Below are 25,916 nucleotides of genomic sequence, written 5' to 3'. Positions count from 1 at the left end.
GCAGTTCCATAAAGGATTCAGGGAAAGTAATTCCCTCTCATGGCCTGGCTGTTTTAGACAATACTACCCAGACTGGCATTTGAGAGTTACTTAGTCACTGTCTGCTTTTTGTCTGGTTTTAGACAGAGTAGGGGACTGTGATGTGTTATTTTCCATGTAGTATTTCTTTCTCCTTGAAGCTTCTCGGCTGCTGCCCCTACTCTTCCTCACACCACTGAGGATCCCTCTGGATTTTTGCAGCAGCCCTCCTATTTGCAGTGATGGTGCTTCCAATTAAATCAAGTTCCTTTGGTTCTTAGGACAATCCTGTGAGGCACATAGTATGAATATTACTATCACACGGACAAAAATGAGTGAGTGGCAGGGTTGTAGGATTCAAGTCAAAGCTCAGGGCAGAATCTAGATCTCCTGACTTATAGGTCACTGTTCTTTTTTCTTTCTTGCTAAAATAAGGTATTTATAACCAAAGGTGGGATAATTCAGTGGTGGGTAAAAGACTTAAGGAAATAATTTTTCCCCATAACTTATTTTTCCTAGTCAGTTTTTAAATATGGATGCAAATTCAGTTCATAAACAGGGTTCTACCAGTTCTTTCTCTACTGCTCCAGAGCTGATGGGTGATCTGTTAACTTTTTAAAAGTTGATATAATTAAAACATTTGCTATCAACACAACTAAAAGCAAAAATAACACAAGTAGTTGTTAAAATAATGTTAGCTTTTTAAAAGATGAAAAAGGCTTTGAAAATGCTACAGTTATCTTAAAAAGCTACTTGTTTAGCTGTGGTGTAGCCAAGAAGGCTTCATTACATTATATTTCTATATTATTTGTACATTTATATGTGAGTGTATACATATGTGTACGTATAGATGTACATATAGTATATAGTGGTAGTCTCTCGGTAACCAGGATGACAATTGTCTTTGTGCGTTTTTGTGCACAAAGACACTTGTGCGTGAAGGAGGCTTAAGTGGAAAAGTCGATGCACAAAGACAGTCCCACTCTCTCGGCATTGGAAGCCTGGGTCCAGTGGCATGAAAAGTCGTTACACCTGGAGACTTCCTCAGCTGCATTGGATGGCCGTGTTGTCCTTTGTGCTCCAACACTCCCTAAGCACTCCACAGTGCTTTGCTGCGTCGCCATCTCAGGCATACATACGTATGTATGTACATACGTACATAGATGTACATACACACATATAATCACATACATAATACATACAAATATGTATATGTATATATATGCATATGCTATATCTCTGGGATCCTAGCTAAATTACTCACTCAAATGCTTTAGGCAATTCTCTAAGAGTATGTGGTAGAAAAAATGCTGACTTGTACTAATAAAAGTTATTAACTCATCTGGGATTTCCCTATACCACTGAAATCATAGGTCCCATTTCATACCTATGAGACAGGCATCAATGGCAGTTTGTTAGCTGTTTGATAAAATATATTGAGGGTGGTGATTTCTTGGTGTCATTTTTCTTCTTTCTAGTTGTTAATTCTTTGTAATTTCAGATAACATGTTGTAACCATATGTTTTTAATTTTTTGTACCCACAGCACTGTTTCCTCCAGCATCAATGCTTTAAGTGTTGTAGCTATAGAAGATCTCATCAAACCTTATTTAGCACCTTCACAAAGGACTCTTTATTTAATTTCTAAAGTAATATGTAAGTGTACACTAAACACTTTATATTCCTCATATTTTATCATTGAGAGTGGGCTTAGATATAATGGACATTTTCTATCCCTAGAGAGGCAGTTCAATTTCAACAGTAAATTTTAATGCAAATGGGACCTCTTTTTGGACAAAAGTCAAACAACTTCATCACCATTCACCCCAATTCTTCCAAGTTTAACTGATGTTTCAAATTATAGTATAGGAACAAGGGATTCTTTTTGTCTCTTTATTTCATTTACTTAGTTAAATGATGATTTCAGGATGCTTTGGTGTGTAAACTGAAGATGTATAAATACAATATAACTTGATTACATAATGTGCAGGTTTCTTAGGAACCTAGGACCCTTCATATTCAGTAGAATGCTACTAGTTCCATGAGGCCTATAATCTAATGATCTTCTAAAAAGGACTGTTGGGGAGAGGTAAATTCACATTATGGCTTTAATAAGGGCACAGTGAGGACTGACTGACTGACTGACTGACTGACTGAAAAGACATTGATTAAGCACCTAATTAGTACAGAGTAGGTCAGATACAATGGTAAGGGGGTGAGACTCTTCTCAATGAGCTTAGAGTCCAGTGGTGGGGAACAGTACATAGAAAAGAGTAGCGGCCAAAGAATATTTGGTCTAGGAGTCACTGGTATCTAAAGTCAGAGAGCTTTCCCTGATATCCTTTCCAGAGATATTGGCTTCATGGAATAGTTCTCAGAACAAGAGTTGGAAAGCTTGTGGGGTTGAGAGGAAACATTCATGTTATTAGTAGGGTACAAATGGTGATATGTGGAGATGCATGAAGTGATTAGCATGAAGTATGAGCTGGGGCCAGCTATATCAAGTTTATTAAATCAATTTGTATTTTCATGTTAATCAGGAAATTTCAAAGATCAAAAGTTGAATAGGTTAATTCCTGCTAGGAGTGAGGAAGAGAGTTGGTCTCTGATCTGGAGGGTCTTCCCAGTGTAAGTTATTCTCAAACCCCGTAAGAACCCGTATGTGACAGTGCTATTTGAAATCTTGTTAGCTTATTGCATTTCTTCATTTCAATTATTATAGAATGTTTAAGATGAGCCCCATCAAAATAGTTGAATAGGATAATTAATACAAAATTAAATATTTTACAGTTTTTGACCTGATAGATAATTTTTAAAAGGGAGCATAGGTATATGAGATGTAGTTGTATGTCAACATTGAAGGGGTCCTCACACAAACTTTTGCATTTAAATATTTTGTCAAAAGAGAAAAATATATTAAATAGGAAAAGGAGAGGTAGCAGTTCATGTTCTCCTTTATATAAAAAAATATATTTTGTGGATAGCTTTCTCCTTTATCTCTTCTGCCCAACTGTGGCGTGTGGGCCATGGAGGAAATGCAGTGCAAATGATTATACTTTGGACAAAATGGAGTCCCTTTTCCTCATATGAATTTTTTAAACCTCTTTCAGAGCTCCTCCTATGGCAAAACAAAAGCTTCATAGCAAGCCTTGAGGGGATTCCCTTTAATCCCTGACATTTCCTTATATTTATCAATGTTGAATATCTTTGAGTCTATTTCTTCATCTGTCTTAGGAAGTTAATAGGTCCTGTCCCTAGTGGTATTAGGAATGACACTTTCTTCCCAGAATTGTTGTAAGGATCAAATAAGACATGTTAATAGATATGTAATAGCTTAGCAAAACTTAAAGATAAACAGGTTAATCATGATGATGATGATGATGGTGGTGGTGGTGATGATGATGATGATGGCAAACAGTGGCAAAACCTGGAGAGCGGAGACTTGCAGGGCATCTTGGCCACCTTGTTCTCATTCAAGAGAAGGGAATGGGGCCCAGAAAAGTGATATAATTCCATCTGAGGAGTGATGGCCCAAATCTTAAACTGTCTCCTGACACCTAAAGTGGTGTTAATTCTTCTTTGCCATTCCATAATTAAAAGTATATTGATTACTTCATTTTGTCACACTTTTCCCCCAAACCCTCTCATAAACTGAAGATATCCCTTTGGATATATTTAATTTTTGCTGTTGTGATGTATTTTGCTTTCATTGGCATTACTGAGCAATTTTTTCCCTAAAGGTGTTCATAACAGTGTATAAAAATAGAGACACTAGTATTAAAAGAGGAAATTAAAATGATTGAGAATATACACATGATAATCATCACTGTGAATATGAATGGGATGAATTCACCCATAATATGGAAGCACATAGCAGAGTGGATTAAAAACCAAAATCCCACATGTTGTTTACTAGAAACACACATTAGGCTGGTGGATACACACAGGGTAAAGGTAAGCAACTGGAACAGAATTTGTTGGGCATCAATGGAGAAAAAGAAGACAGGAGTAGCAATCATGATCTCTGACAAAGCTAAAGCAAAAGTATATCGGATTAGGGGGCAGTTGGGTAGCTCAGTGGATTGAGAGCTAGGCCTACAGACAGGAGGTCCTAGATTCAAATCTGGCCTCAGACACTTCCCAATTGTGTGACCCTAGGCAAGTCACTTGAACCCCATTGCCTAGTCCTTACTACTCTTCTGCCTTGGAGCCAATACATAGTATTGACTCCAAGATGGAAGGTAAGGGTTTAAAAAAAATTAAAATATATATGATTAAAAGAAATAAGGAAGGTAATTATATACTGATAAAAGGCAGTACAGGCAATGAAGAAATATCAGTACTCGATATATATGCACCAAATTGTTTTAGCATCCAAATTAAAAAAAAAAAGAAACTAAAGGAGCTCAAGGAAAAAATAGATAGTAAAATTATACTAGTAGGTGACCTCAAACTTCCCCTATTAGATCTAGATAGATCAAACAAAAAAATAAGAGAAGGGAATGAAAGTTTAGAAAAGTTAAGAGTTAATAGGTATATGGAGATAAGGAATAGGGATAAAAAGGAATATACCTTTTTAGCAGGATGTGATGCATATACAAAGATTGACCATGTGCTGGTGCATAAAAACATCTCAAACAGTGGCAGTAAAGTAGAAATAATAAATGCAAATTTTCCAGATCATAATGTGATAAAAATTAAAATTAATAAGGGTTCATGAAGAAGCAAATTAAAAGTTAATTGGAAATTAGATAATCTAATTCTCCAAAACTGTTGGGTTAAAGAATAAATTATAGAAGCAATTACTGATTTCACTGAAGAGAATGACAATGAGGTGACAACATATTAAAATTTATGGGATATGACCAAAGTAGTACTCAGGAAAATTTACATCTCCCAGTGCCTATGTCAACAAAAGGGAGAAAGAGGAGATTAATGAATTGGGCATACAACTAAAATAAACCAGAAAGAGGAAAAAATTAAAAAAATCCTCAGAAAAAGACCAAATTGGAAAGGAGAACTTAATAAAATGGAAAACAAAAGAACTATTGAACTAATAAATAAGGCTAGAAGCTGGTATTTTGAAAAAACAACAACAACACAAAATAGATAAGGTATTGGTTAATCTAATTTAAAAAGATGAGAATCAAATTAAAAGTATTGTGAATAAAAGAGCAATTTCACCTCTAATGAAGAGAAAATTAAGGCAATTATTAAGAGCTATTTTGCCCAATTATATGACAATACTCATGACAATGTAGGTGAAATGAGTGAATATTTTAGAAAAATATAAATTGCCTAGATTAACAAAAGAGGAAATAGAATACTTAAATAATCCCATGTCAGAAAAAGAAATTGAACAAGACATCAAGGAACTCCCTAAGAAAAAATCTCCAGGGCCAAATGAATTCACAAGTGAATTCTATTAAACATTTAAAGAACAACTAATCCCAATATTCTACAAACTATTTGATAAAAGAAGCAAAGAAACAGTCTTAGCAAATTATTTTTATGACACAAAAATGGCACTGATTCCCAAGCCAAGAAGACCAAAAACAGAAAACTATAGACCAATCTCCTTAATGAACATAGATGCAAAAATCTTAAATAAAACTTCAGGAAAGAGACTCCAGCAAGTTATAACAAGGATTATTCACTATGACCAGGTAGGATTTATACCAGGAATGCAAGGCTGGTTCAATATTAGGAAAACCATCTACATAATTGACCATATCAACAGCCAAACTAATTGAAATCACATGACTATCTCAATAGATGCAGAAAAAGTCTGACAAAACACAACACCTTTTTCTAATGAAAACACTATAAACTATAGGAATTAAAAGTACTTTACTAAAAATAATAAGTAGTATTTATTTAAAATCATTAGCAACAATCATCTGCAATGGATATAAGTTAGAAGCTTTCCCAAAAAGATCAGGAGTGAAGCAGGGATGCTCACTATCAGCACTACTATTTAATATTGTACTAGAATTGCTAGCATTAACAATTAGAGAAGAAAAAGAAATTGAAGGAATCATAGTAAACAATGAGGAAACTAAGCTATCATTCTTTGTAGATGATCTTAGTAGATGTATATGTAGATGGTATATTTAGAGAATCCAAGAAAATCAACCAATAAGTTAGTGGAAATAAGTTAGTAAAGTTGAAGGGTACAAAATAAATCCACAGAAATCATCAGCATTTCTATATATTTCCAACAAAACTCAATAGCAAGAGGTAGGAAGAGAAACTCAATTTAAAATCATTCTAGACAAAATAAAATATTTGGGAATCTATTTGCCAAGACAAACTGAGGAATTATATGAGTATAACTACCAAACACTCTTCATACAAAACCAGATCTAAACAATTGGAAACACATTAATTGCTCATGGGTAGGATGACCTAATATAATAAAAATGATATTCCTATCTAAATTAATTAACTTATTCAGTGCCATACCTATCAAACTACCACAAAATTTTTTATAGAATTTGAAAAAAATTATAACATAGTTCATTTGGAAGAGCAAAAGAACAAGAATATTAAGGGAACTAATGAAAGGTGAAGGAAGGTAACCTAACAGTATCAGATTTTAAATGTACTATAAAGTAGTAATCATCAAAACAAAAATGGTACTGATTAAGAGAAGGGTGGATCAATGGAATAGACTAGAGGTAAATGACCTCAGTAATCTATTATCCAATATACAAAAAGATGCTAGCTTTAGGGACAAGAACCCACAATTTAACAAAAATTGCTGAGAAAATTGGAAAACAGTATGGGAAAAATCAGGTTTAGCTCAACATCTCATACCCTATTATCAAGATAAATTCAAAATGGATAAAAGATTTAAATATAAAGAGTGAAATCATAAATAAATTAGGTGAACATAGTACAATATACCTATCTGATCTCTGAGAAAGGAAGGAAGTTAAGACCAAGTAAGAGCATTACAAAATGTAAAATGAATTGTTTTGATTATATCAAATTACAAAGGTATTGTACAAATAAGACCAATGCAACCAAAATTAGACAGTAAACAAATTGGGAAACATTTCTATAACAAAAATCTCTGACAAAGGTCTAATTTCTTAAATTTATAAAGAGCTAAGTCAAATGTACAAGAAATCAATCCATTCCCTTATTGACAAATGGTCAAGGGACATGAATAGGCAGTTTTCACAGGATGAAATCAAAACTATCAATAAGCACATGAAAAAGTGTTCTAAATTCCTCCTGATGAAAGAAATGCAAATCAAAACAATTCTGAGGTACCACCTCACACCTCAAAGATTGGCCAATATGACAGTAAAGGAAAATAATAAATGTTGGCGTGGATGTGGAAAAATTGGGACACTAATGCTTTGCTGGTGGAGTTGTGAATTGATCCAACCATTCTGGAAGGCAATTTGGAATTATGCCCAAAGGGCTTTCTTTAAAAGAATGCACACTCTTTGATTCAGCAATACCTCTACTAGGTTTGTTCTCCAAAGAGATAATAAAAAAGAGTTGTAGAAAAATATTCATAGACTTACTCTTTGTGGTGACAAACATTGGAAAATGTGGGGGTGCTCTTCAATTGGGAAATGACTGAGCAAATTGTGATACACCATGGTGATGGAATATTATTGTACCATAAGCAATGATGAACTGCTTAATTTTTATATGAATTGTAAAGATCCCCATGAACTGATGTGGACTGAAATCAGCAGAACTAGGTGAACATTATATGCAGTAACTGAAACACTATGGGATGATCAAATGTGACAGACTTTGTGACAGTAGCAATGCAATGATCCAGGACAATGCTGAGGGGCTTAGGAGAAAGAACACTATCCACATCTAGAGACAGAACTGTGGGAACCGAAATGCAGAAGAAAAGTATATTATCATTTGCTTATATAAGCACATGATTTAGGCTTTGGTTTCAAAAGATTATTGCAAAAATGAATAATGTGGAAATGAGTGATAATACATATATTAAATAAGTGGAATTGCTTGTCAGCTCTGGGAGGGGAGAAGGAAGGGAGGAGGGAAAGAGCATCAATCATGTAACCATAGAAAAATAATTAAAAAAAATTTTAAAGACAAAAAATGAAAACAGACAGATCCAATATTATATCTAGTTATTTTCAGTTGTGGCAAGTTAACATTGTGATGTTATATAATAAAATCACCACACTGTTATCCATAGTATCATGATTCTTGGAGATATTGTTCAATCATGCCTGACTCCTCATGAACCAGTTTGGGGTTTTCCTTCTCCAGCTCATTTCCATATTAGCCATTTGCAATGGAGAATGCCTTGCAAATTAGTAAAAGAAAATAAATGATCCCATTTGTGGATGATAATATACAGATTTCATTAGGTGTGAAACACTTAAGACTCTTTTCTCATTGTTCCCTAAAATATAATGGCCTAGAGTTCTGTACAGAAAAAAACAAGGAAAGGGGCAGCTAGGTGGCTCAGTAGATTGAGAGTCAGACCCAGAGACAGGAGGTCCTGGGTTCAAATGTGACCTCAGACACTTCCCAGCTGTGTGACCCTGGGCAAATCACTTAACCCCCATTGCCTAGCCCTTACCTCTCTTCTACCTTGGAATCAGCACACAGTATTGATTCAAGAAGGAAGGTGAGGGTTTAAAAAAAAAAACTTTAAAAAATTAGAAAAACGTAAAAGTTAATATGTTTTGGTTGTGTTTCAGTTGTGTCTGACTCTTTGTGATCCCATTTGCAGTTTTCTTGGCAAAGATGTTAGTGTAGTTGTTTCCTTCTCCAGCTCATTTTTACAGTTGAGAGACAAACTGGACTATGACTTTTGCCTAGACTTACCTACAACTAATAAACGTCTGAAGTCAGATTTGAACTCAAAAAGATGAGTCTTCCTGGCTCCAGGCTCAGCACCCTAACCACTGAGATACCAAGCTGCCTTAAGTCTTAAATGTTACTAATTATTAAATATGATCACATTAAGGTCTTACTAGATTTTATAAGCATGTATGTATATGAGCAGATATAAATACACACATACACATACAGTATACACACAGACCTATCTCTTCTGTCACACTGCTGTTTGGGAAGTCCATTGAGTTGGTTGACAAGTCTTGGGCAGATACTGCAGACAGATTAGCTGGGCTCAGGTTGGATTGCATTTGGGAAACAACATAGTGCTTTCAGTGACCTCAAGCTGTTTCATGTCAAAAAAGCTATTTTCTTTAGCACTGGGATTTTCCCCATGTTGCCATGGAGAATTTTGAATCATGGGATACTATGTCATAAGAATCAAACTAGTAGATAGCCAAAATGTCAGCAGAGCAATGTGCATTGGTTATAATAGACTGTAGCATGTGGCCCAAAGTGATTAATGTGTAAGAAATATCATCTAACAGGGACTTAACTGAGGACACATAAAAACTAGCTGTAGAGCTGGAAAGGCCTTGCTTAAGGGACAGTGTTTGACACATATTAGCCACGTGACCCGCAGCTAAGTAAAATCATAGGCCTGGATCGTTGAAAGTCAGCAAAAGAGGCAGAGAAGTTGAACTATTCAGAGAGCTCATGGCATGTTGAATGCTGTGCCAACATAGACAAAATAGTACAAAGGTCTTTGGGAAGTTTTGGATAAAAATCACAAGATTGGGAAGTATGGACAAATTGGACTTGACAAAATAGTTATTGATTAAAAGAATGAAATACTCCAGATTGTCAGTGCCTGTGGGGAAGTCTGAGGACCTGTCGCTGACTTAGCTTTCCTGATGTCCGTAGGTGCTCTGGCTTCTGGTGGTCAGAACTGATGGTGATGGGATATTATGTTCCCATAAAATAGTCATTCCAGGCTGTAGAGCCTGTTAACTCCCAAACTGTATGATTGTATGATTGTATTTTCTCATCAATAACTTTGCAAAAAGGAAGACACTGAATCATAATGTATCTGCCTAGATCTCTCTGATTGTTGCATATGGTGATAAGAAATATACCTGACCAAGGAGGAGCTCTTTTGTGTCCAAGGGAGGTCACAAGAGACCTTCTGATAACTTAATCCAACTCTGCTTAAGTCCATGGTTGCTGCCACTCTTGTGGTATGGAGATTATCTTCCTCTTCTGGAGAGAAGAAGGAAGTACCAGAGTGACCCAAGGCATCTTACAGATCCTATCAGACTCTGATAAAATGGTATGCTGGCAGTGGTGAAGTTTTGGGGATTCCCTGTAACTTAGGAAATCCCTTATGAAGGCATTGTGCTATATGCATTGCCTTTGGGAGACCCCACACTGATGAAATCAGAGTTCATTCAAATAATTATTAGTTAGTTGCAATTCTGAACATCTTTCAGTAAATATATCAGCCTGAATAGGTAGCAATTGTCCATTCACCTTTTTTTATCTTCTCATTCATTCCTTCTCAAAAATATTTTATTACTTGTTCACATTTAGATGGTGCTTTGAGATTGACAAAGTTCCTTCCATTTAATTGACTTGTAAAATGGATTGTGCGTATATGAATGCTATTTTACAGATGAGGAAACTGAGACTCTGGATTATTTGACTTATCTTTGGCCATACAGTTAGATGTTGGAAGTAGTTCTTAAGCCTTTTTTTTTCAACTCCATAGATGGTGTTATATTGCATGACAATCTCATACTACTTCTAATATATTTATCTGATATACAGCTTCAGAGAACCAAGTACAATGGAGAAGCTTTCTGAATTTTCTTTTAATTATATTTACCAAATAGGTTTGAGCTTGATAAGTGGCTAATCCAATGATGATAAACCTATGGCCCACATGCCAAAAAGGGCATGCAGAGCCCTCTCTGTGGGCATGCTTGCAGTCACCCAGCAGAGTTTATTACTAGAAAGTCAGTGAGACTCAGGGAAGAGCTATTCCCCTCCTCTCCATGAGCCTGAGGACATTCCTCACTTCCTGCCTCTCTGCTCAGCTGCCCAATGGGAGCTCTTCCTCCCTCTCCTCTCTGGGGTAAGGTGGAGGAGCTCACATGCTGCATGAGGTATAGATAAGATGTCAGCCTGTTGAATCTATGTTGAAGGTACTTCCCATGCTGGGGTTGGAGAGGCTCTAGGTGTGAGGGGAGCAGAGCTCATAGCCTGGCACAGCTGGAGGGGAGCAGAGTGCTGGGGTCACTCTCCTCCCCTTCTCTACACCAGCCTTTTATAATCCGCCCCTGCTGCCCTGCAGCCCAGTGGGAGTGCTTCCTCTTCCTGTCTGGGGTAAGGGGGAGAGGGGGATTAGAGGCAAAGGGTGGGGCTCAGCACTCTGTCTGGGGGGGTGAGGCCCAGCATTCCATTTCTAAAAGGTTCACCATCACTGGTCTAATCCATGCTTGTGCTATGGGTTGGAGCCAGGTAGCCACCCAAGCTAGGAGAGAGTGAGCAGCCCTTATTATGAGGAAGTGATTAGTAACATGGGTGGAGAAATCCTGAGCATTTCACAACTTTGATCCTACCAGGAATTTGAAACAGCAGTTGTAACACAGAATTCTGATATCTAAAGAAAAAACATTGATAAATAGTAAGAGAAATGTGAAGATATCAAAAGTTGCCTAACCATTGTTTAAATTGCTTGTTAAAAAATGCTGAAACTTTTTCAGTTCCTTTTCATTATGGAAAACATTTATCTCCCACAAGGAATTGAGATGCCTGAAAGTCTTCTCTAACCTTCTATCAACTTTTGAGCCTTTTCACCTGGCAACAGACACAAAACAGCTATTGTCTTAAGAAGGAAAGGCATGACCTTGCACAAATCAAGAAGAATTTCTTCTTGAGCAACATTCAGTATTTTGTATGTCTATTCATATTTGTTGCATATGTAAAATGCCGTTAGGCCTTGGCTAACCAAAGAGTCTTTCAGCATAACAGAAACTGCTGTGGGGATGAGAAGAAGTCAACAGGATCAAAAGAAATCTGTGACATCTAATCATGCAATGTTTTATGGAATTATGTCTGATGATTAGAAGTAATTGAACACGAAATACACATTTTGATGTTCACTCAAACTGCAAAAGAAACTTCCACATTGACTCATGAAACATTCAAAGGACTGAAGCCAGAACTTTCTGTTTTAGCTGATGATGTTGATAAGAGCATTCAGGAAATACAAGATGTTGCTCAAGAAGAAATTCCTTTTGATTTGTGGAAGGTTACACCCTCTTAAGACAAGAGCTGGTTTGTGTCTGTTGCCAGGTGAAAAAAATCTCAAAATTTGCCACAGAAGGTAAGAAGATTTTTGAGCATCTCCTTTCCTTGTGGCAAATAATTGTTTCTATAGTAAATGGAACTGATGAAGGAGTTTCAACAAAGAGCATAGCAAACTTCAAAACAAAACAAAACAAAACCTCTTACATTCTTCCTAGTAACAACTCTAGGACAGAAGGGAAAGGGCTAAGCAAATCAATTTAAATGATTTGGCCAGAGTCACACAGCTAGGAAGTGTCTAAGGCCTGATTTGAACCCAGGTACTCCTGACTTGAGGCATGGAGTTATATCCATTGTTCCACCTAGTTGCTCCAACAATGAACTTTTTAACAAGCAATTTAAAATAGGAAAGAATAATGTAGGCATGCTGAATTTAGGAGGTCAATCAAAAGAAATCACATTTTTCCCCAAAACTGAGGTCACCCTCCAGACATCCAGAGTTGGATATATAATTTCATTCCAACTATTCAGTAGTACTTATAGGCTATATTCGTACAGCTATTTGAAACTTGATTTCAGCAAGGTTTGCAATCTTAGGAGCAGAAGAAAAATCTGACATGGATGGGGGGGGGGGAGAGGTTAAACCCTTGTTTTCCTCCAGGGTTTAAAGGAGAATTTGATCATGCTAAAATAACATACAGATTTTCAGGGCACAAAACCATGTTATGCTTGTACATGTTGATCTCTAAAAGAGTAACAAAAATCCTTTGAAATAAGAAGTCAAGAACTTGTATTTTTATGTTTTTTCTTACTATTATGATATTGTGGCAAAAACTGGCCTCAGATAAGGAAAAAGGAGGCAGTCTCACACTGAAGACTTAGAAATTGCAGCAAAATATTTGTAGAACCATGGAAGTTAACCAATGGGAGAATCCTTTTCTTTGTATAGATATTACCTAGATTAGTATACTATTTCAAGAATTTGAGTTGCTGAAAATGAAATGCTTAAACTGACCCTGGGAAATTGATGACATCAGAATAGTTTGTTTCTGGATGCCATTTTTCTGTACTTTGATTCTCTGAATAGACAACAAAACAGTTTCATTGTGCTTGAAACCTTAATATGAACTTTAGTTTGGAGGACGTTGTCAAACATATTATGAGCAGAGCCCCTGAGCACTTAATGAGGGCTTAATGATCTTACTCACCCAAGTTGCTATAGTCTCCATGAGAACCTGTCACCTTTGTGGATTTTATGTGACTCCATCTTCATTGGGATAGCATTTGGCAACAGTTTAGTGAATAGCTTAAGAAGCATTTTCCAATGATTAACTGTATAAATTAAAACCTAATTTTTGATGATAGAATTTTTATTCAATGCTTAACTATTGATGTTTTGGGCAGTTTTTATTGATTCATTAGGTTACCTTTTTGGTGCTAACCCCTGGCACGTCTACATTGATTTTAGTGTGTGGGCTTTGCTTTATTCAATGCAGGAATGCATTTTTAGTCCACTTTTGGAGGTGTGTAACCTGTTCAGTGTCTATACAACCCACACTTGCTGGAAAGGCAGACTTCTGTGGCTCTACTAGAGGAGTGTGACTCACCAAGGCTCTTTTCATTAAACTCAAGGATTATTTTGACTGTTGCTAGTTATAGATGGGGGCACTTAGTATCTTACTGGATAGAGCACTGGGCCTGGTGTCAGGAAGACCTGACTGACACTTCCTAACCCTTTGACCATGGGCAAATCTGATTGTCTGATAAAAGGACCCACTGGATCTAAGGAAAAAGGAAATGGCAAACCACTATGGTATCTTTGCCAAGGAAATCTCATGGACAGCTATGGTCCATGACCCAGTCATGAAGAGTCAGACACAACTGAATGACTATTGAATAACAACTTCAACACCAAGCAGGTTATTATTATTGCTATTTTGTGGCATAAAACGATAGCTTTTAACTTTGACAGCAGCACTGGTAAACTGACCTGTAAACCCCAAGTTTCCTTCAGGATTGGATTAAGAACTAGGTATTTTTAGTTTTGATTCTTATGTTTAAGACTTATAGTAAAGGCTATTTGCCTCATGTATTACACTGATAGCCGTGTTCATTGTTCTTCCCAGAGTTTCTACCTAATTTATCACGGACAGATATCATACATGTAGTTGGTTAAGAGTCTTTAACTGGTATGCCATTTAACATTTTTTGTTCTTTTAACATTCATCTAGGCTTGTTCTTTGGAATACTTTGTGTTGGACTGGCTTCTGTGGCATCATTAATGGGAAGTCTGGTGCAGGTAACATATTTATAGTTATATAAACAAGTTAGTGTTAGGATAGTATAATTAACTGAATTTTAAACCTGTATTATATTAAAAATACTACTATCTAGCTTCCCTCATATCTGGAAAGCACTCTGGCAAGTAAAAAGCCTTCCTAAGAATACTCTGTAATTTAGAAATGATAAGAATGAAGGCTCTTTGGAACAATTCCCTGCAATAGATATATTTACTGCAACCTGGGTCTGGCTTCTTATGCCATTTTCCACCTATAAAATACTTTTTACTGCTTAAGACAGGAAGGAGGTCCTAGGTTCAAATGTGGCCTCAGACACTTTCTAGCTGAGTAACCTTGGACAAGCCATATAACCTCCATTGTCTAGCCTTTACTGCTTTTCTCTGCCTTAGAACCAATTCTATTGTTGGAAGGTAAAGGCTTTTATTTATTTTTTATTTTTTTTATACTTAGTACATACCTAATAATGTGTGGGATCTTGTTTGGTTCTTGGAGCTAGAACAACACTGGTTCTATACGATAACAGCTGACAAAGACACTAGCTTGTATATATTTTAAAAGGACATTAAACTAATATGTAAAATGAAGAATAGCGTGTTTCTATAACTTATTAGTGAAAAGAAACAAGCTTGCAATTAAGATGAATAGCTTAGAGAAGGGATTAGGTTTCCATGCCTAGACTGCATAGGTAGAGGGAAGTAATTAGCTCTTCTCCATTCAATTTTATTTTTTCCTCAATTACATTTAAAACAATTTTTAACATTCTTTTAAAATATATTCTGAGTTCCTATGTCCAAAGAGCTCAAAACTGTGCATGACCTTCAGTCAAGCAATATAACTGCTAGTTCTATATTCCAAAGAAACTTTTTTTTTAAAAGGGAAAAGGACCTTTTTTGTACAAAAATACTTATTTCAGCTCTTTTTGTGGTAACAAGGAATTAGAAATTGAGGTATTGTCCATAAATTAGAGAAATGACTGAACAATTTGTGGTATATGATTGTAATGGAGTAGTCTTAAACTCTAAAAAAATGATTAATAGGATGATTTCAGAAAAACCTGGCAAGATTTATATGACCTGAAGCAAAGTGAAGTAAGCAGAACTAGGGGAACATTGTACACAATAACATGAACAAACTATTATTTTTAGCAGTACAGTGTTCCAAAACAATCCAAGAGACTCATGATGAAAAATGCTAACTGTCTTTACAGAAAGAACTGAAGGAGTCAAATACAGACCAAAATCAATTATATTTTACTTTCTTCCTTTTTTTTTTGCTTGAGATCTCTATCTCTTCAATAAAATTACTAACATGAAAAAATGTTTTACATGATTGAGCACATAAAATCTGTGCCAGATTACTTACCATCAGGATGAGTGGAGTGGTGGAAGTGAGTGAGGAAGAGACGGTGGGAATGAGGAAGAGAATTTGAAACACAAGCCAAAAAAAATGAATGTTAAAATTGTTTTTATATATAATTTGTGAAAAATAAAATATTAAAAATGTTTGAGTTCCAAATACTGTCTTTCCCTCCTTTTCTCCTTCCTTGAGGTGGCAAGCAATTTGTTATTGATTATATAGATGTAGGCATGCAACATTTTTTGAATTAGTCATGTTGTAAGATAGAAAAAAGAACAAGACAAAACAAGAAAAAACAAAGTTTAAAAAAATATGATTGGGATCTATACACAGACTATCAATTCTTTCTCTGGAACTAGAAAGCAAATTGAATTAAATCATTTTATTCCTGAGAAATGCTTAATTATCATACAAATCATAACAACTAATTATCATACAATGCTGCTGTTGTGATGTACACTGTTCTCCTAGGCCTGCTCATTTTACTTTATATCAGTTCATTCAGGTCTTTCCAGGTTTTTTTTCTGAGAGCTCTTTGCTCATTATTTCTTTTTTTTTCTCCCAAAGACTTAATTATCTATTTTCCCCCTTACCTGCAGATATAATTTTTAATATTTATTTTTCTGACATTTTCCTTCCTTCCCTCCCTTCTCCCCTTCCTAAGGCAGCAATAAATATGATAGAGGTTATATGTGTGGTATCATGTTTTACATATCTCCATATTCATCTTATTGTGAAAGAAGACACAACACACATGTAAGAAAATAATTCATGTAAGGAAATAAAATGAAAAAAACGGTCTTTCAATCTGCATTCAGACTCCATCAGTTCCTTTTATGATGGTGGATAGCATTTCTCATCATGAGTCCTTAGTGTTGTCTTAGATCCTTGCCTTGCTGGTATTAGTTAAGTCATTCATAGTTATTGTATTAGAATATTTCTTTTACTCTGTACAATGTTCTCTTGATTCTACTCACTTCATCCTACATTAATTCATAAAAGTCTTTTAAGGTTTTTCTGAAATTGTCCTGTTCGTTTTTTTATAGTACAATAGCATTCCTTCATAATTATATACCACAACTTGTTCAGCCATTCCCCAAATGGTGGGCATCCCCTCAATTTCCAGATTTAAAAAAAATATATACATATAGATCCTTTTCCCTTAAAAAAACAAACCTTTTTTGGATATAGAACTAGCAATGGTATTACTGGTTTACAGGGAATATGCAATTTTATAGTCCTTTAGGCATAGTGTCAAATTGTTCTCCAGAATGATTAGATCACTTTACAACTCTAGAACAGTCAGTGGTTTGTTTTTTTTTCTACCTCTCCAACAGTTGTCTTTTCCTTTTCTGTCACATTAGTCAGTCTAATAGGTATGGAATAAATCATCAGATTTGTTTTAATGTGCATTTATTTAATCTGTAGTGATGTAGGGCATTTTTTCATATGACTGGATAGCTTCAATGACTTAATCTGAAAACTGCCTGTTCATATCTCTGACTATCAATTGGGGAACAACTTATATTCCTATAAATTTGACTTTGTTCTTTATATATTTGAAAATGGGGCCTCTATCAGAGAAACTTGCTGTAAAATGTTTTTTTTTTTTTTCATATTTACAATTACGGTGTATTTGCTGCCATCCTCTTTCCAGTTACTTTGTCTACTTTTTCTCTTCTTTTTCATCCTTAAAAGTGTTTTGTTTCTGACCACTGATTTCTCCAATCTACTCTCCTTTCTCTCAGTCCCACCTTTCCTCTCCTAATTTCCTATAGGATTACATAGATTTGTATATGCAGCTGAGACTATGTTATTCCCTTTTTGAACCAACTCTGATGTACCTCTCCCATCTTCCTTTCCATTGTAACAGCTTTTTCCTAGCTTTTATGTGAATTATCCCATTCCACCTTTCCCTTCCCCTTTCTTTCCAAGCATTCCTCTTTCTACCTTTAATTTTTTTATATTTTTATGATTAAAATCCTCTAGAAGTTGTATATTAATTTGTAATTATTTATTAGTAAAGGTTAGAGAGAAAGAGAGAAATCACATGATCACCTGGCCATCCTTAATTAATTTCAGTTTGTGCACCAAAAGCAGCTGCTGCCAGTAAGAGTCTCTAGTCCCTGTATGTAGAAAGTCCCACAACCTGGAAAAAGAGAGACCAACTTCCCTGCCCTTTTTATTTTTTTTATTTAATTAATTAATTTAGAATATTTTTTTCCATGGTTACATGATTCTTGTTCTCTCCCCCCCCCCCGAAGCTGATGAGAAATTCCACTGTGTTTTACATGTATCATTGTTCAGAACCTATTTCCATATTATTATTTGCAATAGAGTGCTCATTTAAAGTCAACATTCGCAATCATATTCCCATTGAATCATGTGATCAATCATATGTTTTTCTTCTATGTTCCTACTCCCGCAGTTCTTTCTCTGAATGTGAATAGTGTTCTTTCTCATAAGTCCCTCAGAAGTGTCCTGGATCATTGCATTGCTGCTAGTAGAGAAATTCATTACATTTGATTGTGCCATAGTATATCAGTCTCTGTGTACAATGTTCTCCTGGTTCTGGTCCTTTCACTCTGCATCAATTCCTGGAGGTCTTTCCAATTCACATGGAATTCCTCCAGTTTATTATGCCTTTGAGCACAATATAGTATTCCATCACCATCAGATACCACAATTTGTTCAGTCATTCCCCAATTTTTGGTGTTTCTTAGCATTTTAGAAAATGATCAATAAGAGCATTTACAAGGAGTCTTTAGGGGGCATTCCCCTTTTTGGCAAAAAGGTTTTACAGTTAGGATAAAATAATGGTTTGTGAGTAGAACAAAAGTGGATGGAGGGCCCAATTCCCCATGATTCATTAAATCCAAAGGCTCACTTAGAGTCTAATGATATAATGTTTGATTTCTGGGGATATCCTTTATTGTGGTCATCTTTTATAGTCTGCCTGGAACTATGATAGTCCTTACAGCATCTTCTCCAGGAAATCTGTGTTCCTGGTCTAGGTTATTGGTACTTTCTTCCATATAATTGCTTTAAAAAGATCTATAAACCTTTAGGATAACTTCACACTCCCCTCCTAGGAGGATGAACCATTTATTGCCCAGGATCTAATCCTAACATAACCTGATGTTAACCCAAGATAATATTCCAACAAGATGAACATTCATTTACAGCAACAATAGACATGGTAAAGGATATATGCCTATGCTGTTAGGTTTCTGATCTAAGAAGACATCAATTAATATATGGATTACAAGAGGAGAGAAAAAATATATGTAAATAAATAAATTAGAATCTTAACAAGGACCTGATATATTTTCAAAGTCTAGTGGAGGTAGTTTGTATCCTACAATCATGTAGGTCAGGTGCAACAATGTTTCAGTTATCTACCATCTTCCATGACTAAGGAAAATTGCCATGCCAAAGAAAAAGGAAGTCTGACAAAAAGGGGGATGTGGTCCCCTAATTTGATTTCAACTCCATCATAGGGATAACAAGCTAGAATTAGAGTCGAATAGGGATTTATTTCAGTCTCATGTCTTATAGGCTGAAACAGAGAAAGCCAGCCTCAGAATTTTGCTGAACAGTCACTTTCCTAAGTTTCCCCAAGAAAGCTTCCCCACTTTGGTATTGACATTCACCTACCCCACAGGGGGGTTGTTGACATCTGTGATGATGTGTTTCTTTGATATCCTGGAATCAACTCAAACATCAGTTATAGTTCTATAAGGTTTAATAACCAATGGCAGATTTCAATAGTCTAAGCTTTAGATTATGTAATGTTGTCGGAGCTGTTAGACATTTAAAGTGATTCTTCAATAGCAAATATCAGTTATAATTCCATAAACTCAAGATTTTAAAAAAATTATATTCAAATGAGAAAGAAAAAAATTAAAAGATCATATCTAAAATTCCTTTAAACAATGTAATGGTTAAAACAGAGATAAAAAATACAGATTGATTACTTAAAAGCTGAATATATTATCTCTCTAACATGATCATGATTCTCAATATGTATATACCTAAGTTCTTGTCTTGTTGAAAATTTAGCATAGACTTTAGTACAATTTAAGGCAAAGTCTTAAAAGGACACACATTTCTAGGATTAAAAAGGCCTAATTGTCTATAGCTGTCAATAAACTTGTTTCCTATAGCCATGAGAGGTTCCACCATGCATCATCAGATGTCACAGGTATGTTTAAAGCAATTTGCTGAATGCCATTCAAAATTCTTTGAAGTTCATGGACATTCATAAAAATTTCCCCTGATCTATTTAAGTAAGAACAACAAAATTAATAAGAGTACAGACCCCCACAGAAGAGGCTTTAGCATATCAAGGGCTAGCCATTTTTGTGATTATCTTTGCCAAGGAACCAATCTTCTCTTGGAGAAGGGGGATCGGCTTAGACTTTCCAGAGATTGCTTAAACTATATTCTGAGTCAATTTCTTAAACTCAGCAGAGATATTCACAATAGAATCCATTACTGCCACATCCCAAAAGAGGGCATAGCAACCTAGAAAAATCTCTGTGCTTCATATGAATTGTCTACTGATTTAAGGCTAGTTTTTTTTGCTCTGTGTATGCCATCAAGTGTCCACACTCCTAAAAGTAGACTTGTCTACCTGACCATTAAGATTATTATGCCCTGACTGATGGTGTAACATGTCAAACCACAGGCACCATACCACTCTTGGGGAAGAGAGAGGAGCAAATTGAAGAATTGCAAACATAGAATTGCCCAGGGCTCACCCAATTCCATGGGAAATGTCTCTAGCTGTGAATGAGGCAGTAACAGTTGCAAAAGATAATATATTTATGTGATCTATCCTTTATGCTATTGAGCTTTGTCTTAGGACAAATAAATGTTATGGTAGGGAATAGAATAGTGAAGTTAAATTTTACATTGTGACCATATATATCTACTCCACAATGGTCCCTTACTTCTTTTAGCATAGAAGTTAAAGAGACTTCCTAATATCTGAAAACTATCCTAAAAGTCATGTTAAAATCAACTGAGATTTATAAATCTGTGAATCTCCCAAAGACCAATGATAGTGGTTGTGATGAAGTAAATGAACTCCACCCATCACAACTGATAATACATATAACAAAAGCCAAAGAGGCAATGGGCTTATTTGGCAATACATGACCCTCCTGAGCTGCAAATTGTGGCAAAGTCATATTCTTATGGACTGGAATTGTTGCCCATGATAAAACAGAGCTCTAATGGAGCTGGTTAGTCTCCAGAATCCATAAGGTCCAATGACTTTGCTTTGGTGTAGAGTATGTCATATTTGGCTAAGGACCTTAATGATATCAATAGTCTTACTAGTCATCAGAAGAAGAAAATATAACATCGTTTAATGCTAAGAACAAAGTAGTAACAAATGAGGGTAGCATTTTTTTTAAACAGAGTAAACTAAATTAGATTTACCTATAAACTCTCTAGTCACAAAAAGAAAAGAATAAAAATGAAAGCAAAATGAAATTCAAAAACAAGTAAGCAATGTTGTATAAAAAAAAACAGTAGGATACAATTCCTCAGTGCCAGTATACTTGTTTTACATGAGAGCAATGAATCCAAGAGTCTTTTCCTCCAATTTTGATGGAAATTAGAGTAGTTAGCAATACTTGGAAAGGACCTTTCTAAGCAGGCTGATTACCTCCAATTTACTGAAAGTTCTTTATATACACCTTGTCTCCTGTAGTAGATCATGAAGTGAGAAATCCAAGGGTCCAGCCTGTACTGCAGACCCAGACTCATGAAGTTCATATAATTTGACCTATAATTCCTGTATGTAAGAAGCAACAAAAATCCTATTCTCCTCTCTCTCCTTGTGCCTAATGATATGTTTGAAGGGGGAAAAGGTTTAATCTGTATACAGGGATGTCCAAAAATCATTTCAAATGGCGAGAAATGTAGATCTCCCCTAGGTCTTCTGTGTAGGTAAAATAGGGCTAAGAGGAGAATCTCAGGCCACTTGAAGTAAAGCTTAGTGCACAATTTGTCAATCATATTTTTAAGTTCTTCATATGTTCTACTTGTCCTGAATTCTGGGATGGTAGGGTCTATGGAATTTGGGGGTAATTCCCAAATAAGAATAAACCTGTGATAAAACAATTGGTAAAATGAGTTTCCCCTATCTGAATCAATGCATGCAGGTGGGCCAAATTGGTGAACAATCTCCTTCAATAGCATTTCAGCAACAAAAACTGCTGTGGCACAAGTACTAGGGAAGATTTCCATCCATCTAATGAGTTGGTTCATTATAACAAGACAAACTTTATAATGTCTAGCTCTAGGCATACTGATGAAATAAATCATTTTGCATATTTTCAAAAGTTATGCAAGTCAAGGGATGCCCACCCACATCCTTGGCACAGAAGGCATGCAGGTAGGGCAAGAGATGCAAACATGAGAGACAATATTAGTAATATCTGGGTCATCCAAATTCTTTGAATGGAGTCCACAAACCCCTGTGTACCAAAGTGGTCATTCCTGTGAACAGATAAGCATATTTGATGATAGAAGCTTCTAGGAAGTAGGGGATTCCCTTCTGATGATATTCAAAATGCCTTAATCTGCTTTGTTTTAAACCTATGCTTCCACTTCTTGCTCATTATAAGAGAGATATTTGGTTTATTAGATGTCAAATTTAAAATTAATTCAGATCCTACTTAGACTACAAGCTTAGTTGCAGTGTCTGCCTTTTGATTTCTCCTAGAGAGTATCAGTACCTCTTGTAGGGAATGAACATGGACAATAGCCAAGGCTGTGGGCAATTTAAAAGCAGAGAGTTCTTTAATGATCTTTGTATTTTTTATTATTTTTCAGCAGAAGTCAGAAAACCCCTCTACATTCAGAGCATTCCAATAACATGCAGATCCCAAAAGCATGTCTAGGACTCATGTAATTTTGTTGCTCTCTTCCCTTTAGCAAGTATATAGTTATTTTTGAGGGCCAGCAATTCTTCTCCCTATTAGAAGATAGTGAAGGTATGTGGTATAGTGTAGAGGATAGGTAGAAGGTGGAGGATAGTGATGGTAGTAAATTCTGTCATAGCTGCCCTGCCTGTGTATCATATGCTATCCCTTTCAAAAGAAGAACCATCAGTGTATAGAATTAAATCAGGGTTTTCTAAAGGTATATTGGTTCATTCTAGGGCTTTTCAGTCATGTCCACTACCAATTCACAATTATAGAGTGGTTTCTCAGAGACCAGAATGTCAGGAAACAATATTTCAGGATTAAGAATTGTACAGCATTTAAGGGCAATACTTTGATTCCCTAACAAAGTTATATCTAGCAAGCCTTTGATCTGAAAATGCCTTGTTTTATGTCAGAGCATTCATGCCTCAAACTTGTGGGATCAAAGAACAATTAAAGAAGAACCAAGAATGAAGTCTAATGATTTATTAACCTGTGACTTCAACCATCCTGAAGCAGGGTGGTGCTCCAGTGGTGTTGTGTAATTTCGAGCCACAGGTACACAAATGATGAACAAAGTCTCCAAGCCACAAAGAAAGATAGGTTTATTGTAGGAGGGCCAGTTCCACAACAAAGCTGAACTGGTCAAGACTGGAAGACCCAGAGCACTGTAAGAGACCTTCTTTTATATCCCAAGGAATTAGACAAGTTTTATACCAGTATAAAAATAGTCCATGACAATAGTTATACCCCTCTAAAAATAGAGGCACATGGAAGGCAATGTTTATTGGTTAGGACAACTAGGAAGTGCTTCTTATTGGTAAAAGGAATCATTTGACAATGAGAGGAATCACTTGATGGAAAGGGGGAGCAGTGATGACTGGGCTAGTGATATGAGTGAATGGTGTTGGGTGGTACCTGGTTCTGAACCCAGGGTCAGGAATCCTGATGTTTAGTGGATCACAAGTTTAAGACCGTGATTGCTGAGGGTGCATGATATAGTAATTTTTTGAAGGGTGGTACTGACACCAAGGCCTATGCTAAAGCAATTATTTACTTAATTCAAAACCTTAATACTTATACTAAAATGATTAAAACCTATTAATATTATCACTTATGATATCATTAGTTACCTTATCTTAACATCACAATTATAGTTAACTGAAAACTATTGCTAACATTAAAATCAAATATTCATATGTGGGAGTTTTTCTCCCACTGTGGCCACTGTATACAAGTGTGCAGAATAGTAAGCTGCTGGGCACTGTGTGGGTCCCAAAGCTTGAGTCAAGACCTCCCTCTGTTCATGTACGTACAAAGTAAATGACTTTTTATAATCTAGAATTCCCAGAGAAGGGGCAGACGGAATGGCTTGTTTTAATTCTGTGAGAGATGAAAAGTTGAGATTCTAACTGAAGTGGTTCAGGGACTGAAATTTTAGTCAGAATTACAAGGGGCTTAGTGACAATTCAATGTCTGCAGAACCCTGTTGTCCTCAAGATTGCTCTCAGCTCTCTCTTAGTAGAGGGAGCTACTAGTTGTTAAATAGCTTCAATGCACCTGAGGAAAATAGAGGCAGTTCTATCAGCTAAAATAAAGCCTAAATATTCCACCTTTGGAAGGCATCATTGACCCGGAAACCTTGTGGCCTATCCTTTATACTTCTAAGAGGAAATACCTGCTGTCTTCTTGGCATGTCTATTCATCTGGTGTTGCTAAAAGCAAATAAAAAAATATTAGCTAAAGCCTGTTGTAAAATTTGTGGAAACAAAGTTGAAGATAATTTTGTCCCTGTCCATTGGGAGAAATTTTTCTCAGTGAAAGCAAATGTTTGCATTTGTATGCATATGTATGCAAAGGGCTTACTCTTGTGATGATGATCCAAGCATTCTCCATTTACAAACCAAGACTCCCCAAAGGAGAAGAGAAAGAAAAAAAATCTGGTTTAAATCTCAACAGTAGACTTCCCCCTAGAGGCCTTGTGGTTCTGCTGAATCTCATAAGCATAGTTTAATTTTAAAGAGAGGAGATTCAATGGAAGGTCATCTCCTTATTAAATTGACATATTTGTACCTATATCTTTGAGGCTAGGCTATAGACTCTCCACTTTTCTAACTTAGTACCTAGCTTAATTCATTGTCCCTGCAATCTATTAAAAATAACACATGAAAGAAATGGTCATCTTACCCAAAGCTTCTCCATGACAATTTCAGCTTCATAGGAACCCAAAATTAAAAAAAAAAATTTCCTACTCTAGCCTTAAGTGACTCTTATATAATGAGGAAAAACTGAGAGAAAAGAAAAGGCAAGAGAAGTTCAAGTCTCCCAAACTTATGGAATGCCAAACTGTTATGATAATAATTCTCTGGATACTGTATGTTAATTTTATAATTATTTATTAGTAAAGGTTAGAGAGAGAGTGTGAAATCTTACATGATTACCTGGCCATGCATAATTAACAACAGTTTACCTGCCAAAAAGCAGCTACTGCTAGCAAGACTTCAGCCCCTGCACACAGAAAGCCCCACAGCCAGAAAAAGACTAGCTTCTTCCATGCCCTTTATTATGAAATCAGTTTTTTCCCCTCCTTCTGGGTCTCTCTGGTTGGGGCTGACTTAACCTCAGCTGGGTCAAAGGCCCTGTCTTTTTGACACATCACCAATCACTCTAAGGCTTAAGCCAGCCCATTTTAAGAGCGCCAGGTAGCACCACAAGTGTCCAGTCAAAGAGTTGGGCTGATACTGACCAAAAATGGGTTTTGAAATGGAATAAGGGTGTACAATTTATATTACACATTATTATCCCATCTTATTCAAATAATATATATGCCTTTTTTCTCTTCTATTTAAATTGCCTTAATAATGATTAAGTTCTTAGGAATTATAAGGTTCATCTTTCTGTGTAGGAGTGTAAACATTTTAATTTCACTGAATTCTTTATGATTTCTCTCTTTTGATCTTTTTATACTTCTCTTGAGTCTTGTATTTGAAAGTCAAGTTTTCATCAGGAATGCTTGATTTCATTGATTCTCCATTTCCCCCCAGGAAGGATTACATAGTTTTAGAGATCAAAAACTTTAGAAAATTATAAAAATTATTTTATGGATTATAAAGAAGATAACTCCAAATATGTAGCAAAAATAT

The 25,916-nt window shown here is 35.8% G+C and overlaps 1 protein-coding gene across 1 annotated transcript in view; it reads left to right on the top strand.

The window, feature by feature from the left end:
- LOC100020542 (sodium-coupled monocarboxylate transporter 1-like) overlaps positions 1-25,916 on the top strand; it is a 229,483-nt gene that overhangs the window by 126,480 nt on the left and 77,087 nt on the right. The window contains exons 9-10 of the mRNA XM_016425807.2: positions 1,564-1,673; positions 14,408-14,475. Of these exons, the coding sequence (XP_016281293.2) occupies positions 1,564-1,673; positions 14,408-14,475 (178 nt within the window). The remainder of the gene's footprint in view (positions 1-1,563; positions 1,674-14,407; positions 14,476-25,916) is intronic.

This window comes from Monodelphis domestica, chromosome 5, assembly GCF_027887165.1.
Source record: "Monodelphis domestica isolate mMonDom1 chromosome 5, mMonDom1.pri, whole genome shotgun sequence".
Taxonomy (NCBI): domain Eukaryota; kingdom Metazoa; phylum Chordata; class Mammalia; order Didelphimorphia; family Didelphidae; genus Monodelphis; species Monodelphis domestica.
The sequence above is the reverse complement of the archived record's forward strand: the minus strand, read 5'-3'. Positions and strand labels throughout refer to the sequence as shown.